The following is an 18,672-nucleotide window of genomic DNA, read 5'->3' as shown; positions in this document are numbered from 1 at the left end:
CCTCAAGGTATTTATATTTGTTACTCTCTCTGAAATGTTCTTCCCCCAGATATCTGCATGGCTCGTTCACTTGTCGACCTCAAAACTCTGCTCAACTGTTACCTTAAAATGAAACTTTAACTGCCCTACCTAAAATAGCAGCCACCTCTTACTAATGACCCCCACATTCCAACTTCACATTCCTTATTTCTTTTGCTGGTCTCCTCTCTCTCAGCCAAATGTCAGCCCCATGAAGGCAGGGATTTTTTTTCACTGCTGAATCCCTCAGCCACTAAAATCATACCTGTCAAGTAACAGGCACTTAACACTTGCTGAATGAATGATTTTCTACTAATCTCTAAGGAGACCTTTTTACGACATATAAAACTGACAAGTTCTACATTCACAACCTGAAAAACTCTGCCACAATTACTCATCAGCTTCACAGACACTTCTGATCTGAACTGGATGAAAATTTCTGAGCTAGTACAATCTGCTCCAAAGAAGGCAGGAAGAAGCTTTTAGAGATGATGGATCTGCTTACTGTATAGATGTGGTGACGGTTTCACAGGTGAATACCTACCTCCAAACTCATCAAGTTGCACACATTAAATATGTATTTTTTTGTAGGTCAATCATACCTCAATAAAGTGGTTAAAAAAAAGCCATGTACAATGGGTACGAATGTGAAAGAGGACGGAGTAAGCAATGAAGTTCTTTCAGTCACCCTATCAATAAAGTACCAGCTCAACTATCAATCAAGAAGATTCAAGCAGATGACTCTAATCTTTTCTGGAGAGCTTAACAGGATCCTCTTTAAGAGAAAAACTTCTGTTACTCAAATCTTATTCAAATCCCAGGTCTACTGGACTTTTCTGAAATGGCCTTAAGAGAATTTAGCCCTGCACCTAAACTACTACTTTTTGTCAGATACCCTGATACTCAGGGTGCCATCCATGTAAAATATAAGTAAGATGTAGCTATTTAATAACTTCTCACAAATAAAAGATACAAGCCTATGTGATAATAATGGCCTCAAATACTCCATGTACAGCAGTGCCCCCTGATCCGTGGTTTTGCCTATTGTGGTTTCAGCGTGGTCCAAAATTATTAAATAAAAACTTCCAGAAATAAATTTTTAAATTATACGCCATCCGAGCAGCATGAATCTCGCACCGCCCCACTCTGCCACTCTGTTCTGCATATCCAGGCTGTCTGTGCTGCCCACCCAAGCTTCACTTAGCAGCTCTCTTGGTCATCAAACTGACTCACTGTTTCGCAGTGCCTGTGTTCAAGTAACCCTTATTTTACTTCATAATGGCCCGAAAGTGCAAGAGTAATCATGCTGCAATTTAGATGTGCCAAACAGAAGCCACAAAGTGCTTCCTTTAAGTGAAAAGGTGAAAGTTCTTGACTTAAAAAAAAAATAATCATACACTGAGGTTGTGAAGATCTACAGTAAGACTTTTCTATACAAGACATTGTGAGGAAGGAAAAAGAAATTTAAGATAGATTTGCTGTCGCACTTCGAACTACAAAACTTACAGCCACAGTGTGTAAGTGCTTAGGTAAAGTGGAAAGGAACTAAATTTGTGTGTGGAAGACATGAACAGAAATCATGTTCCTAATGACAGCAGCAAGAAAGCACTGAGCCTGTATGAAGACTTCAGCAAGGGATCCCCTGAAACAAATGACCGCTTTCACATTTTTTATTACAGTATCTTATTAGAACTGCTCTATCTTATTACTGTTGTTACTCACATACGGTGCCTAATTTATAAATTAGACTTTATCACAAGTATGTGCTTATAGGAGAAAACAGTGTATACACAGGGTTTGGTACTACTGCAGTTTCAGGCATCCGCTGAGGATACTGGCATGTACCCCCGACGCATAAGGAGGAACTACTGTATGTGCAATGTGATTTTAGTTTGCTGATAGCATATGCAGAGGTTATAATAAAGCAGACTAAGACACCATTCTTAACATTAAATAACAAACGTATAAAAATGGATATTCAGAACAATTTCAAAGAAAGAGCAAAGTTAATATAGACTATAAACTCCAGAGATAACTACACTGCCAACAGTTAAGCTAAACTTCAAATGTTTTCAAGCTCTATAACGTAAGATTCCATGAAAGCTAAAAAATGTATAAAAAGGTCTCTATGGAGCACAAATCACTACATTTTCTATTAGACTATAAAGAATTTCTGAAATATAATATTGTACATTATAATAAATTCTCACATTATAATAAATTCATTTCTTGCATATATAAACCAAAGGTTGTTTTCTAATCCAAGATACTCAAGCCTAATAGACAGAGCAGAGATGGAACAACAGGACAACAATGTTTCTTCCGGTTATTGCTCATGTGTAAAAATTTTCACACAAACAAAAAGAGACCCAGAGAAATTAAATGATTTACCCAAGTCACAGAGCTAGGATTAGGACTCCAATATTCGCAAATCTAATCCAAACTACTAGACTCACCTCACGCTCCACTGTGCCAACATGGTGAAGAAATACCACAGTGCCAGTCACTGATCCCTTGGTAAACACAGTACGGTATATTAGCAGAGAACATAGGTTTTGCTGTCTGACTGTGTCATGGCTGTCTTAAATCCATAAGCCATGTGACCTTGGGCAAATAAATTACTTACCTCTTCTAAGCCTGTATTTCCTCATCTGTAAAGTGGGTTTTATAACAATATCTATCTCAAAGGACTATCATGAAGATTAAATGAGAACGTCAGTAGAATTTAGCACAGCCCAAGGCACAGTATAATTCAAATGTCAGAAATACAGCATTCTAAGCTGAGCACATCAACAGATATGAGTTAAAACAAAAGAACCCTAAGAGCACAACTATGCTAAATGCCAGTCGGTATATTGCAGGCTTCTTTTGGAAAGAGCACCCCCCTGCTTCATGCCTTCTATTTGTCCAGGGCCATTTTAATCCCCAGAGTGTGGTCCTGGGCTCTCTTCCATCTACGCTGAGTCCCTATGCATTTTCATTCATTACCATGGTTACAACTACTACCCACACATACAAGGTTCTAAAATTTACAAGACCTTAGATTGGCAAGAGATTCTGGAGCCTCCTAAAACTGTGCACAAAAAATTTTGCAAATATAATGTATGTGCACTTCTTTCTGGATAGTGGGTCCCTAGCTCGGTTTTCCCAAGAAGTTCAGCCCACATCTCAAAGAAGATAAATTACTGATTTACAGAACAACTGTTCCTAAATCTATGTTGCCAGCCCACATGTTCCCCCTAAAATCTAAAACTATTTTCTTCAACTATCTGCTGGACGTCTCCCATCAAATGCCCCAGACACAGATCAAACTGACCATGTCCAAAATCCCTGGTAAACTCATTCTCCACACCCATCCAAATCTTCCTCCTATATTCTCTAATTTAGTAGTGGCAACACAAACCACCTAGTTATAACAAGCTAGCAGCATAAGCCTTAACTTTTTTTCTTTCCTCCCTCAACCCCTTCTCATCCATTCATCAAATGCTACAACATTAGGCCCAAGATATTTCTCAAATATGCCCCCATTCTTTCATCCTGAATAGTATTGTCTTAAAACTTTCATCTAGATCACTGTAAGAGCCCTCCAATCGGCATGAACTCGAATAACTCTTGGAATCTATCTTCCTCAAAATCACCATCAAAATAAACATAGGAGCATCATGCCCCAGTTCAAAACTTAGCTAGCTCTCATTACTGACAGCGGAGAGGGGCGTATTTTAAAAGGGAACATAACACTCTTCAAGATCTAGTCTGTACCTACTTTAACTTCATCTTTCACTCACCAATACAAATTTGACATTTTTTCCCAACATTAAACCGATGGTAATTCCCTACCGCTGTCACACTCCCCACCCCGTCGGCATCCTCCCATGGCTTCTGTATGCCTTCTTCTTTATCTGATTCTTCACGTAGCCTCTGAACACAGCTCAAGTATCATATTCTCCATGGATCCTTCCCTGATCTCAAGCAAAGCTAATAACTCCTTCTCAGCTCTTTCTTAATACTCAAGTTATATCTATCACTACACTCCCATACTGCTTCATAATGTTTGTGCATCTTTTCTTTTAGACTTTGAGATACTTAAGGGATTGTGCATTTTTTTTCCAATGCCACTTAGAAGGCTATAAGCAAATATCTTGTTTCACCCATATTACACCAATGCAATTTGGAAAACATGAATGTCTGAATTACTAAGCACAATACAAAGGAAAGTACTTTAATGTGCTTATCTACAGCAATTAATGTAATTTTTAAATAAGAAAATGTCTTTTTCAAGTGGAAATAAGGTACAATAATGTGCAAGCAACAAGCTCTCCAATTTCACATATCAAGTATATTTTCAGATTTTTCCATTCACCTAACTAAATACCTAAGAAGGCTGCTTAATCATTAATTTTATTTAATATGTATTAACTGGGAGGAAACTAGTGGACGGTAAAGGCCATTCAGGAGAAGATCCATAAGCTACAATCTCTCCCGAAATCAAACAACTCCAAAAACAATGTGCCTCAAAAAAACCAGCTTTGAGTGCAAATTCCTACATATACATGCTTTGGTCTTGGCAACAAGTGAACATGTCAACAGCAGTGGCAAAATAATTATGTTAATAAATAATTTCAATTTCTTACCCATCCCCGATAGAGAACACAACATGTCACAAAAAGTCACATAATTTAAAGACCCTAGTTTTATGTACACAATAAAAAAGAGTAATAACATTCTTATTTTAAAGTAATATTCTAAATTATGTGAGCAGGGTTTTAATTCCATTTGATAAAACTGATTAATTTAGGTTGCAATAACTGCAAACATACTCAGGAAGGGATTTGGTAATTATGCTTCAGCAAAACAAAATGATAAAATAAAATACACACAAACACATATATGCAAACACTTAATGTCTGCTAATTGTTAGGTATATGCAATATCTATCCCCTAGAAGCTCGAGTTATAAAGTGAGCAGCAAGCAAAGTACATTCATTTAGCAGGAAAAAATGCAAAAGATCTTTTTTAAAGGAAAAATATAATTAAGTATTCTTAAGGTTTAGTAACACTTTTAAAAAACAAATCAAGACTTTAATTTTTAAACGTGACCTTCTCCTCCTTACCTTTCACCAATCTAGGATTACAATTCCCTCATTAGTATCAACAACGAAAACAAGCTAACCGTCTTTATTTTCTTTCACAAACTTCTCTGATTTTTCATCTCCATTATTCAAATGATATAAAACATAACCTTCAAAATGCCTGAATCAGAAAGGATTTAAGTCTATTATATACTTACACATCTTGAAGGTTCTGTAATTACTCAGTTGGAGAGAACTACAGCATAAGCCAATTAAAACTAAAATGAAGAGAACTGTATTCTTCACATCTACTACATACAAAGAACAAGAAGTCTTTAGTCCCCTGTGAATAATTTTCTACAAGAAATTTAGAACAGGGTGGGTGGGGGAAAAGGGTGAGAATTTGAAATTCCAAGCAATTCAGAATGACACAGCTAGAAAAAAAACAAGTAAAAATGCTTGATTTTAATTTTGAGCTTCAGCCTCAAAAAGGATACTTTGGTACAAATATCTGAGGAATGGCAGTATTCTAGTCAGACACAACACAAAACTATAAATTATGAAAGGAAGCTCCCTCCTAGATTGTAAGTACCTCAGAGTAATATAAAGTCTTTCTTCCTTTATTTTATTGTATCCTTTATAATAAACAGCACAATGCCTGGATAACATTCAAAAATATGATTTAAATGCAGTGCAGTTATAGTTAATAATGATGATGAATCTTATCTGATGACCAAAAACTATGCAATGATTTGACATCTGCAATAATCCCATTTATTCATCAGTTAATTTTTAAACAATCAGCAAAAACAAAGCCGAAGATCCAAGCTTTGAGGAAAACAGCCCAGTAGGAAACATTCAGGTTTTGGACAAGTTCTTTAACTTTCCAAACTTTACTTCCCTTATCTGCTTGTGGCAGGAGAAATGGGAGAAGATGGTATATTGTGTGACAATTAAGTTTATGAAAGCATTTGCCACACGGCACTTGATAAATAAATTTCTTTCTTTTCTACACTGAAGAGAAAGACATATAGTCTCGCTTAACTTAAATCTGAGTGTAAAATTAAGACTTCTGATGTTTGGTTAACTAGGTTTTCTTTGGTTACAGTGGAGATCAGATGGGAGCAGAAGTGCTCTGCCAAAAGTAATGACAGATGTTAAGAAAAGAGAGAAAAAGATTATCAATTAGAAAAGCACAGCAGCATGGACAATTCTGTGAAGTCACAAACCAAGTGTGATCTACATTCAATTGGCCTATAATATTATTGAATTACAGAACAGTAACATAATGAGAAAGCTAAACCATCAACAGAATGTTCAAGTACAATCTGCATTTCAGTCCTCAATATAACTAGGCTGTTCAAAAATCAAGTTGGAAATTTGGAACGATTTTTTTCCAAGACACAAAGACAAGATTCCAAATTATCCTATGAAAATCTGTTTAAATCACAATTGATTTAATAGTACTAACAATACAGTATTATTTCAACTGTATCTCTGTGAATGACTTTTGCATTTATGAAAAAAAAAAATCTATGTGTAACATTTCAATCTGATGATGACCACAACAAATAAGATTCAATCCTAAGTATTCTCATTGAAGCAAGAAATTTGTCACTGTCCTACTCTTGGTGTTTTCATTGACGAATAAAGAGATGTTACTGGGCACCCTGAAACACATTTTATCCAGAAAATACAATATATTCACATTGACTGAAACTCTTCAAACATTGTAATTAGAGATCCTCCCTATTAAGAAAATTAGTTATTACATCTACAAGAACACTTTAAAATAAAAACGATTCCTGTATTTCCCAGTATCCTATCAAATCCCAAACACTATTAAAGATCATGTGTACAAAATTGCTCTTTACACATTCATCTGGAAAACAGAATAATAGAAAAGCAGAAATCTTCTATTTTGGATGTAATTTCAAAGTAGTAAAAATAATGTTATAGGGAAAAAATACTTTATATCTAAGTGCATGTTTGAGTTCATATTTCTATTCTATAATGTAAAATTATTGATTTTAATCAAAAGTGACAATACTTTCTTTTTAGCTTAAGTCACTGAGTTCTTCTTTTATAAATGCGTAAACCTAGTTTTACCAAAACTATGATAATGTGTAAAGGCTCTATAAACTGTAAGGCAATAACAAATTAGTTTACACCAGAATCAGCTACACACAATCCAAAGAAAAACAAAAACATGTTAAACAGTATCAACTGCTAGTTAGCTTTATCTTTGAATTGAATGAACTTAACTAATGTGATATGACAGCAAAAGCCGTATCATAAAAAACTATTACTAAAATATGATATCCAATCTAATCAAGTCTCTAAAACTACTGAGTCACTCAGAAAGAAGTATGTAAGAACACAGTGAGCTTTCCTTATTGCTTTTTACTAGGATTTAACCGTCATCACTAAAACAGATCATTCTTATTTTAAAAGAAATTCTCTAAGGCTGAAAAATTAGATCTTTGGTAACATCACACAAAATGTTTTAGGCCACAGAATATACCAGCATTCAGTTCCTAGACTTATGTATAAATCTGCCACCTTTAGTGCAATTTTTAGAGTTGAATGAGCCTAAATAACCCCCAATTAAAATCTCTTCTTTTTACAAGTGAGGAAAATGTGGCTAAATGGCTTATCTAAGATCACATGGCTAGTTAGAGCAATGAAGGAAATCCAAGTGTCCTGATCTAAATGTAAGTGTCCCTTACATCAACTCAAATTGCCTGGATGCTCAATATTAAGAAATTGTTTTACAAATGAATAGGTGAACGATAATACTGAGTAATTATGGTCATATGCTTATTTCGCTTTGGTCTAGAGAAAAAAATCTTTTAACTGGAAATCAGGCTTCTAAGTCATGGTCCCTCCATTAATTCGAGTCATGAGAGTATTCCTTGGGTAAAATCACCCTCTCCAGTCCTCTGTTTGCTCATCTATTTAGAACAGATTCCTTTTAAAATCCCCTTTAGCTTTTAAAAATTAAAACACGAATACAAATAGGAGCAAATAAATTACCTATTTGGCTAGTGATAGCTCTTATCCAAAAAACACACCTTTTTCATTTCTCACTTGCATATATCATGAGAAAAAGTGAAATATTTTAAAGTATCTCATCTTTGTGCTTCGAAATTCACTTTACTGTTTAGTCTACTTCTTAGTATATTCTCAAAGACCAAAAAAAAAGTAAAGATTACATTAAAGTATTTACATGTGTCAAGAACTTCAAGGAATCATTTTCTAAATATACTTAACAAGATAAATTTCCATTAACTGAAAAAGATTAAACAAAATGTGTGCTATCAGCCTTATAATTATAAGTAAAGTATTAACTCATAAATATGTTAACTATTGTATACTTCTTATAAGTTATGATTTTGACTGCTTTATTCAAGTCAATACACACGAGGGCACCCCTTAAGCAATTTATATACTCAAATTTTACTGAATGTATACTTTGATTGATTCAAGGTTTTTAAAACATTTATTCTCTTATGAGTGGTGCATTTACCTTGACTCTAGTGAGGCTTAAGCCTACAAAAACTTCTTCCAAAGCTCAGAACTTAATTTTGAATTCTTCTCATTAAGAGAGTACTGGATTGTATAAGCTTCAAGGCCCCTGAATAGGCTAAGAATTTAAACACAAACCTAGAATTAATTTTCCAATATGTTCCTATTAAGAAAGTAAATATTCCAGAATCTAGCAAATTCATAACAGAATAAGGCAGTGTAGTGCAATAGAAAGAACATGAAATTTTGAGTCAGAGATACCTGGGATCTGAATCCCAGCTCTGCCCTTTCCTAGGTATAAATGTAGTTACACATATTTCACTAGGTCTCTGAGTCTAGAGAGATTTAAAACAGAAGTAACAATACTTATAGATTGTTGTAAGGATGTGAGATAATTATAGTTTAAAGTACCTAAAACAGAGCCTAACACAAGGCAGACATTTGACAAGTTGTGGTTACTAATCTTAATAAAGCAACTTCTCATACTATCAATAAATTGGAAGGGAAAAAAAGAAAAAGAATTTTTCATGATTACTTTCAAGAAGATAGGGCAAAAAGAGGCTAAGCGTTGTTCAGTTAAGGGGCTGTGTTAGGAATGACTTACAATCAGTAAGTTAAAGCATTCCTCTTAGCAATGATGGTTTGCTTTCATAGAAAAGTGTCTGTAAAGAATCTTGTATTTTCTTAAAGTCAGTAAAGAAATCCCTTTGAAGTCTTTATTCTTTTACTTAGCAGTAGCCTTTTTTATTTAATGAGCAAATTTGGGACCAATCCTTTCTCTATGATCAAAAGTACTAAATGAATGAAAGTCAAATTAAGAAATTACTCAATTATTTTCAACTTTAAAACTGACAAACAAAAAAGTAATGCTTTCTAGTAGCAAAAGCTCTCGATTAGAGGTTAAGGCAACTACTGGGTCTGTTCTCAATTTCGTATTAACTTTATCAACCTGGGCAAGCAGGATTCTCCTCAATTTTAAAAAGGCTGGATTAATAACTAGTGATTTTAAAGCAATGGTTAATACAACTTTTTAAACGAAATCTTTTATACAAATGGCAACATATAAACTGCTCTAAATTACCAGAGAGAGAGATTTCTACTCCACTCCTCCTGGGTCCTGGAGACCATAGACAAATTTGAAAATAACTATCCCACATCAAATATTATTACCTTTAGTTGAAAATTCTGACTTTACGATTAGAAAATCATTTTAAATGCCCCAGTGATGCCACTGTTTATTAGAAAGCGCTTTCTGACATTATTTCTTATAATTCTCACAATAAATCTGTAAGATTACTATAGTTACCATCTTAAAGATGACAAAACAAACTAGTCTATTAGTTCATTCATTCGGCATTGTTGGTATAGCATTGTGCTGCACTGACAAAGATCATAACAAAAAGACTTGATGTCTCCTCTAAAGAAAGCTGTTCTAATGAAGGACATACAGACTACTCTTTGAAGGCTCTTGGCTATAAAGATAGTATGGTAGTTACCACCACAGCAAAGAAGGAAAAAAGAACATCTTTCTCTAAGACCTGAGAGGAGGAGTTGAGAATGAGTACAAGACTATAACTGAAAGAGAAGAAAGCTGGAGGAACTTACACATGATAACATTAGTTTTCACAGCAAAGTAGTAGTTAAATTTCTTGAAGAGAGATGCGAGAATTCTCCATAAAGAGCTTAAGGACAGTGATTAAAGTCTGGAATAGCTCAAGCAGGAAAGGAGAGAGGGAGCTTACAAGAAGACACAAAAAACTGTCCAGAGGCACGGAGAGTCCAGGTAGGTTAGAGACCACCGTGTCTTGCAATTTTCACCAGGAGTACACAATAGCCTAAAAAGCAGTGAAGGCATATAGGTGGAATGACCCAAGATGCTTTTGCTGCTATTTCTGGCCTTGCTCTGAGGAGGTAGGTAGTAGGAAAGAAGGAGCAATTAGTAACAGGCGCTATGGCTTGGGAATATGAAAGGGGTCTTCCTGAGATCCAAGAAAACATTCATGTGAGAAGGAAACGATCAACAGAGAATAATTCAATAATAATAACTGCTTGCATTTATTTATAACGTTTACTATGTGCTAGGCACTTTAGTAAGAGTTTTACGTGTATCAACTCTACCCTCACAACCTTATGACACAGGCACTATTGTTTTTTCCTTTTTTACAAAAGAGGAAACAGGCAGAGGTTAAGTGATTTGCTCAAGTCCTGCATCTAATAAATGGAGAACCTAAGGTATAATGCAACACTGGAATTTAAGATTCCTAAAGTAGTGGGATGGTGAGCTCCAAGACAGGGTGAAGATAACATAAAGAAGAGGCCAGGTCTGTTTGATCATCACTATAATCTAGTATCTGACCCCTAGTAGAAACATACAACAAAGGTATTTTAAATTGAATAAATGAATGTTTATGCCCACATGCATTGGACAAAGTTAAGATTTAAGCGAGAGAGGAGGTCTGTGAAGAAGGTAATGAAGTCTTCAGTGACTGAGGAAGCACAGGTAAGAAGTTAGGAGATGGTCACAGGAAATACTCAGAAGGATAGTTCACAAGGGCCTGAGCCACAAGAGGATGATGGATGAGGCAATAAATGGTATCTGTGCCCAGTGATTCAAGGATTACATGAAGACAGACACCTCGATTCAAAAGGATAAGCCTGTATCCTCAGGGCAAAACCAGGTATCAGATGAAAAGAAGGTGAAGAAGTCCAAGAACATGCTGAGGAGATAGAGGAGTGAAGAAGGGGAATCCGAGTGCACAGGTGAACACTAGGAGAAAGAGGTCAAGGAGGAGGGAATAAAATGTAAAGTACAGATAGTAATCGGAAAAGACAGGACCAGAGGTTAGGTCTTCTGACACTCAATCCAATGCATCACACCACCTTTACTTTCAAGTCATTACTGTTTCAGGAGACTAGGCTGACTATCCATCTAAGGAAAGTGTCACAAGGTCATTAATGACCTACTACATCTTACAACTTCACTTATAAATTGCAAAGGGTTCAAACATTTAAGAGTACTACTTGCATCAACTTACCAATTAATCGATTACTATGGTTTGGCTTTAAGGACTAGTTTCTCATTTAATCACTCGTTCACTAACTACCCACACCGTTTCTAACCCCATGCTAAGTGCTTTGTGGTTCAAAAGGGTGTCTGGTATAAGCTTTGGGTAGGGACCAAAACTAGGTTTACTTATGACCCTAACTCCTAAGATGCCCCAACCCCCCGCCAAAAAAAAAGGGGGGGGAGGGGGTGAATGAGAAGGGTGGAAATGGAAGGAAATAACAAAATTTATTTTTACATCAACATTTAACTACATATTAGAATATACATGCAAGTGTTTACTCCTTCAACATTATACACTTACTCCAATGATTATGTGAGAGTCATCATTGGAACTTTTGAATTTATCCCCCAAGAGCCTGCAGCATTCTTTTCAAGTGCCCCAGTGGTACCAAATCTCTATCCTTTGAGACTAATTTCTTAGTGTGGTTCACAAAATGACTCTGTAGGCTTTTCAAAATATGAGTTCTAAAAGCTGTACCAAAAAAATGGCAGCATCACTAAAATAAGTGTATAGTATTCCCTTATAACCACTTGCAAAAATAACATTCAACTTTTCTATTTAAATCGTGGCATAAGCACGGCTAGTTATTGGTACAACAATAGCTAACTGGGTGCTAGGTTCTAATGCTTTATTTTCTTAATCTCACAACAATCCTGTAAGGTAGATACTAGAAGTATTTGTATTTTACAGAGGGAAAATTGAGTCTAGAAGTGGGTAAGTAACTTGTTAAAAATAACACAGCTTGAAAGAGGCGGAGTTAACATTCAAATCCTGGCACCTGAGAGCCCGCACTCTGATGCTCAGTTTTTGCTTTTTAGGCATATTCCTAATACAAAATTAATGTAAAACTAAAAGGAAATTCTCTACAGACTATACATAGTTTTATTCTTACTAGTCAAAGAAATGCAAATTAAAGCATTAAAATACTATTTTTTTGCCTATGAAATTGAAGATATGTTGACTAAGACACTGCTATACAGAAGTTAAACTCACATAATCTTGAGAGATATAATTAATTCTTAAGAGCATTCACTTTAGAGCCAGACAGTCTGAGTTAGAAACCCAGTTCTGCCACTTACAAGTATACTGACCTTAAACAAATTACTTAATATCTCAAGGCCTCCTTTGTACAACAAATGAAAATAATAGTATGCTACAGAATTGTGCAAATTAAATGAGTTTATATATGCAAAGCAGAGAAACCAGTATATGGCACAAGATATACATTCAGTAAGTATTAGCTATTATTATTATGACCTTTTGGTCAATTTGGTAATACACATCAATTATGGTTAGTCCAGGAATTCCACAATCATAAATGGGCTCAAATACATGCCTAGTCACAGTTGCATTATTTATAATAGAGTAAATATGGATTCACTGGAATTAATACCTGGCAATAAGGAAATGATTAAGCAAACTGAGGTACTAAACAGCATTACACAGTCATTAAAAATCATGTTTTCAACATGGAAATACTGAAACATGGAACATGGAAATATATGTACAGTAAGATACTATTATTTTAAAAGGCAGTATATAAAATGATATAGTACCCCACTTTTACTATGAGCTCACATGTGTATGAAAAATTAAAACACATCAAAATGTTAATACTGTTTATTTCCAAGTGGTGGGGTTACAGGTAATTTTTATTTCCTTATTTATAAATTTAAATATTAAATTTTCTATCATAAATATGCATCACTTTTATAAGTAGAAAAGCTACTAAAATGAATTCATTGCTTTGACAAATTATGACTACATAATTTTCACATACACTGACAGACACTAACTGTAATTCATATTTTACCTCAGTAACTTTTCTTATTAGTAACACCTTTCCTTTTTAGACTTTACAATGGACAAAAATATCTTTAAAGTTGCATTATTTAAAACTACAAATTGTCCAGCAACTTCTATAAAAATCTAACAAAACTGCTAAATATCAAAATAACCTTGAATGAAAATAACAGCAAAAAAATTATCTCTAAGGTCTCCCAATTTATAATACCAAGGGAAAGCAGACTTTTTCCAACCTTAATTATATAATTAAATGCTATTATTTAATGAATGAATGATGTACAACAAATGAAGCTTCCTTTTGTTTGAATTAATTGACTTTGTGACTAATGCATTATTTGAAAGACCGAATTCTCACATTATTTTCTATATTAGCAAAAATAATTAATATTAGTACTAATAATTTTCCAGGCTCCTCTGAACTGCTATCTGGGAAGAAAATACAAAATACACACTTTATAGGTAACTACTTTGTGCTTTTATTTTTCAACTTCTAAAGCCAGACAGGTACTAAAAGCTACAACACAGCTGGCTGTCCGAAAACTATTAGAAACAATCAGTCTAAGTGTCAGCAACACTTTAATGAATCTGCTATATCCTCGCTTCAGAATTTCTATGTAAGAAATTACTAGAGAATGAAAACCAAACCTAGAGTTAATTCCCCACCCTGTGTAGTTTGCAAGACTTTTATTCAGCTTTCCCATATGCACAGTCCAAGTAGTTCTAGGCAACAATTACTTTCCCTGAAACAAGAGAAACCTACTAGGAAGATCAAAGCTGTTCCCCCAAATCTGACAAATATTATGCAGCTAGGAAAAAAACGAAAATATTACCTGTCCTCATTTTTCATAAAGTTATTGTGCCCTTAAGTTCATCAAAAATGATCTTAAAACTTACCACTTACTAAAGTCAGTCACTTTATGGGCTCCGTCTAATAACCTCCATATCATTCCCTGTCCACGCCACACAGCAGAGCTCTGTGAAGCTCATCTAGACTTATGGAGTGGACATCACAACCAGAGATTCTTCATCGTGATTTTGCATGCTTCTAAAACTAGCAACTGAAGCCATTTCCAGATCACACTCTAAATACAATAACTTTCAAAATATGTCTCCTAAACTCTGAAGGCTAAGCCAATTCAGGCAGAGAGGCCAGCACTTCCATTCAGATATATCCCCTCCAAGCCAATCAAACTTTTCAAGCCCCTGTGGACAAAACCCTGGACAGTACAGATGGTAAGGAATGGCTTTTCAGAGATAAGGACAACAGGTTCACCTGACAGAAACTAATCCTACATAGAACAAAAGCCAGGGAATGAGACCCATGACAACACAAGGAAAGAGTAGAAACTTCTTGGGGAAGCATTCGCTGATCCAAATCCATACAGTTTCCTGAACTCTGGCATCTACAGCCTCCTTTCTTAAAAAAGTTTTGTGGTCCTTGCTACTTTGGGTACCAGGGGAAAAAAAAAAAGAGAGATGTTAAATGATATATATTTTGTGCACTGCAAGAAAGCTTACAAACTGTGATAAAACTTTTCCTCCATCAACAATTTATAAACATAGAATGTTCCTTATTGTTTTCCATCTTAAAAAGAACCAATTTCTCCTGGAATCTTACAAAAAAGTCTACTTAAAATGCAAATTTTGCATAAAACTGGTATGGCATAACTTCTACTTAATGATGAAAGCATACTTAAAATATGAACTCAAAACACTAAACAGAATCTGATTCTACTGATTCTATGATGAAAACAAAACAAACCCAAAATATATTTTTGTACTTTTTACACGCCAATTTTATAAGAGAATCTGAAATGAGCACTTAAGACCTTTGGTTAAACTGTAATTTTCCTTAAATTATAGTAACTATATATCCAAATGGTAACGTAAAATACAATATTTATAAGTATGAAGATATGTACAAACATAAACAATATTTTTCCTTTATAGAATGCTATGTATTTACCACTTCTAACTAGTAATCTATGCAGACTATGGTTACGTAAAAGATCACTAACCGAGAAGAAAAAATTTCGAAGGTTTGCAAGTACGCAAACATTTACCAATGTGAAATACCATACCACTGAGGCATCTCTCTATCCTTAATAAAGGCTCAAGGAACTATAACTTAGAAAATTTATATATTAAAAAAATGCAATGGTTCTTTTCATTGGGAACTACTTATGAATGTTAATTATGAAATGGTGAAAAAGTCTTATGCTTTTAAAAATGAGCAGATATTAACTACTGAATACCAAATGGTAATCACAAACTCCATTAAAGGATTTTAGAAAAACTTAAGAGGGCAACAAGTTAGAGAAAGGGTCCAAATTAGCTCATAATCATAATGCTACTTAAAAAGTTAGTTTCAGTACTATGTCTTATCAAATAACATTATACTCTTCAGCTAAAGAAATAATGAAATTCTCTTCCACAACTTTCTCCCAATAGAAGATCCAGAAAACAGGGGTCTTGGTCTTTCAAGCTATACTGATGGATCCCAAATCCCTAGAACAGTGCCTGGCACACAGTAATCAGTATTCGTTGAATGAATGAATGAAGGAATGAGAGAAGAGGTAGGAACAGACAGACCTACAGAGATCAGAGTTGACAATACATAGATAAAGGTACAACTGGTTAATCGGAATACCGACATAAGTCAGTTGTAAGCTATTGCACATTTTAGTAATTATCTGAATCAGAAAAATTCCGACCCCGAGAATCGCAAACTTTTCCTTACTTGTTGTTTAAAATTATGTAAAATACTGAATAATTCTAAATTCTGTTTAAAAAGTCAGAATTGATTTGGTAGGAACACTTACATTACTCACAAATTCATAAACCCAGCTCACTGTTCCATTATAAAGGAAAACAGGCTAGTGGACTTCATTAGTGCTCTTTTGCCAACAGTTCTCACTTTCTCTGTAGTTTCTCACATCTACTTAGAAAAAAACTTAAGAAATTCAAAATCCTTTTGATTAGTATCAAAACACTTAACTCTCCTGAGTGTATCCTACATAAAGCCAGAAGTCTCTACACACTGACATTTCTATTTGTTATTACAATTTCAGAATTCTGCATATGTATTCTTTTAAATTTTAAGAATTCAAAGAGGTCTTTGAGTGGGTTTCTTGCTCAACTAGGACAATTATATTAATAAAATCTTTCCTCATGAAAAAGTACTTTAGGAAAAAAACATGCTTTAAAGAGTACAAACCTCTTTTCCTCCTTATACAATATGTTTATGATTGTAAGAAAGAAAACCCAAGATCTTTCTAGTCCTACGTTTTTAAAATCTGTTCAATTGCTAGTTTGTCTATCTTGACATATATTTGTTACTGTAGCGACATAGCAAGTATGTCCAGTTTCTCTGTTTCAACAGCGCATTTTAATTGCTTGCCATTGCCTATCTGAATCAGATATGACAGCCAAAGTTATACCCTATATACTAAACACCGCAAGCGTATGACTCAACGTAATGCTAAAAAGAAAAAGTTTCTAAACAGAATATGTTTGCTGTTACTAAAACCTATAGAGTAAAGCAACTCAGGGTGGTGACTACTCTTTTGGGCTTCCAAGGCTAAGAAATGGAGAACTGACTGTCCAATTTGTTCCCTCTTGCTTCTCCTGACCCTCCTACAGGGGGCGGGGGCAATTCCTACACAAGAGAGTTTGTAAAGTGCTTTAGAAGCTTGTGGATGAAAGATGCTGTAAGTACAGCCTTATGTTATTAGTCCATTACTAGTGAGCATTACGTGGAACCACTGTCACTGCGTCGGGGGCAGGTTAATGGCATGACCCTTCCTGAGCATGGGAAAAGAGAGGGCAGTCCCCTTCATCATCCTATGGTTTGGCTGGCAGTCTTTTGGGGCTGGGCTATTTTGTTAAAGCACAGCGAAATCACACGTGAAAAGTTACATACAGGCCCCATACAAAGAGGACTTCGATAGTCCCCATCCCCGCGGGACTGGGAGTCCCGGGGACCGAGCCGGGGGAGGAGTGCTAGGGGTTGGGCCTACACCCCAGTAACGAGGGGAGGTGCTGGGACCCGCGATGGGGCTCTGGTCGCCGCCGACGCCTGCACAGCGCCTGGAAGCGCGACTTCAGGCGGGGGCGCGGCGCCGGGCTGGGGCGCCGGGCGCGGGGACCGGCCCGGGAGGGCGGCCGCGCCGGGGCCCCGCGCCGCCCCGTTGCCGGGAAGGCTCGCGCCCCGCGGCCGGCGTCGTGGGGGAGGGGAGGGCGGGCCTGCGGCCTGTTGGGGGAGCTCAGCCCCGGCCTCGCGTGCGGCTCTCGGCCCGGCCCCGGGGTCCCGGGTGCCGAGCAGAGACTCACCGGAAAGGCCCGGATCCGCATCTTGGTGTCCTTCCGGCTGCCCGTGCCTTTGCTCAGATTCGACATGGTGCTCGTCCCTTCCCCAGCGGCGGCTTCGGGTCGCACCCCGAGGCGCCGGTGTCACATTTAAGGCGGGCGGGCTGGCGATGGGCTTGGCGGGGGGCGGCGGCGCGGCCCCCGGGCTGGGGTGGGGGGCTGGCCGGCCCCTGGGCAGACGCGGTGCGGGCGGCGGCGGCTCGGGCTCCGCGGCTGGGGCTCGGCTGGGGGGCTGCGCTGACGCGGCGACTCCGCGGGGTCCCCCTCACACCCGGCCCGGCTCTCTTTATCGCGCTCCTCCGCGATGGCGGCGGCGGCGGCGACGGACAAACATCTCACTGCGCAGGCCGAACGTCCTCCTCCTCCTTCTCCTCCTCCGCCTCAGCGAGACGAGATCCGGCCCAGGGGTGGAGGGGGGAGGAGGGAGGGAGGAGAGCGGAGAGCGGAGAGATGGGGGAGGGGTGGGAGGACGGGAGCGGGAGGCGGCGGCCGCGGCGGGGCGCGCTCAGATCTCGCGAGAGGAGGGCAGCGCGCTACCCCGGGCTAGGCGGGGCGAAGCCCGGGAGCGGGCGGGGGTCACGGGCATGAGGGAGCGGACCCGGGAGTTGGAGACCCGTGGGGCGAGGAGGCGGGAAAGGGGCGGGGCCGAGGGCGGGAGGAGCGAGCTGCCTTTTTGAAAGGGGAGCGTCGGAGGCTGGGTTCTGGGCGGAGGTGTTTGCTGATTGGTGGAGCGGGGAGTGGGGGTCCTGGTCACGTGGACCGAGCGGGAGGGGAATCTTTGATAGGCAGAGCCGGCTTGTAGTGGTCTGTGTCCG

General features: G+C 37.5%; 1 protein-coding gene across 2 annotated transcripts in view; it reads right to left on the bottom strand.

Annotated features, from left to right (window-relative positions):
- The window catches only part of CUL3 (cullin 3), a 91,128-nt gene extending 72,924 nt beyond the window's left edge, over window positions 1-18,204 (bottom strand). The window contains exon 1 of one of the 2 annotated variants that reach the window (XM_039855760.1): window positions 17,822-18,204. In XM_039855760.1, the coding sequence (XP_039711694.1) occupies window positions 17,822-17,887 (66 nt within the window). In that variant the 5' untranslated portion in view covers window positions 17,888-18,204. The remainder of the gene's footprint in view (window positions 1-17,821) is intronic. The other variant, XM_039855762.1, reaches the window with a different exon arrangement.
- Window positions 18,205-18,672: the final 468 nt, after the last annotated feature.

The sequence above is a fragment of the Pteropus medius genome, unplaced genomic scaffold, assembly GCF_902729225.1.
Source record: "Pteropus medius unplaced genomic scaffold, Ma_sr-lr_union100, whole genome shotgun sequence".
NCBI classification, from domain to species: Eukaryota; Metazoa; Chordata; class Mammalia; order Chiroptera; family Pteropodidae; genus Pteropus; species Pteropus medius.
Note: the sequence above shows the minus strand (reverse complement) of the source record. Positions and strands in the feature narration are given on the sequence as shown.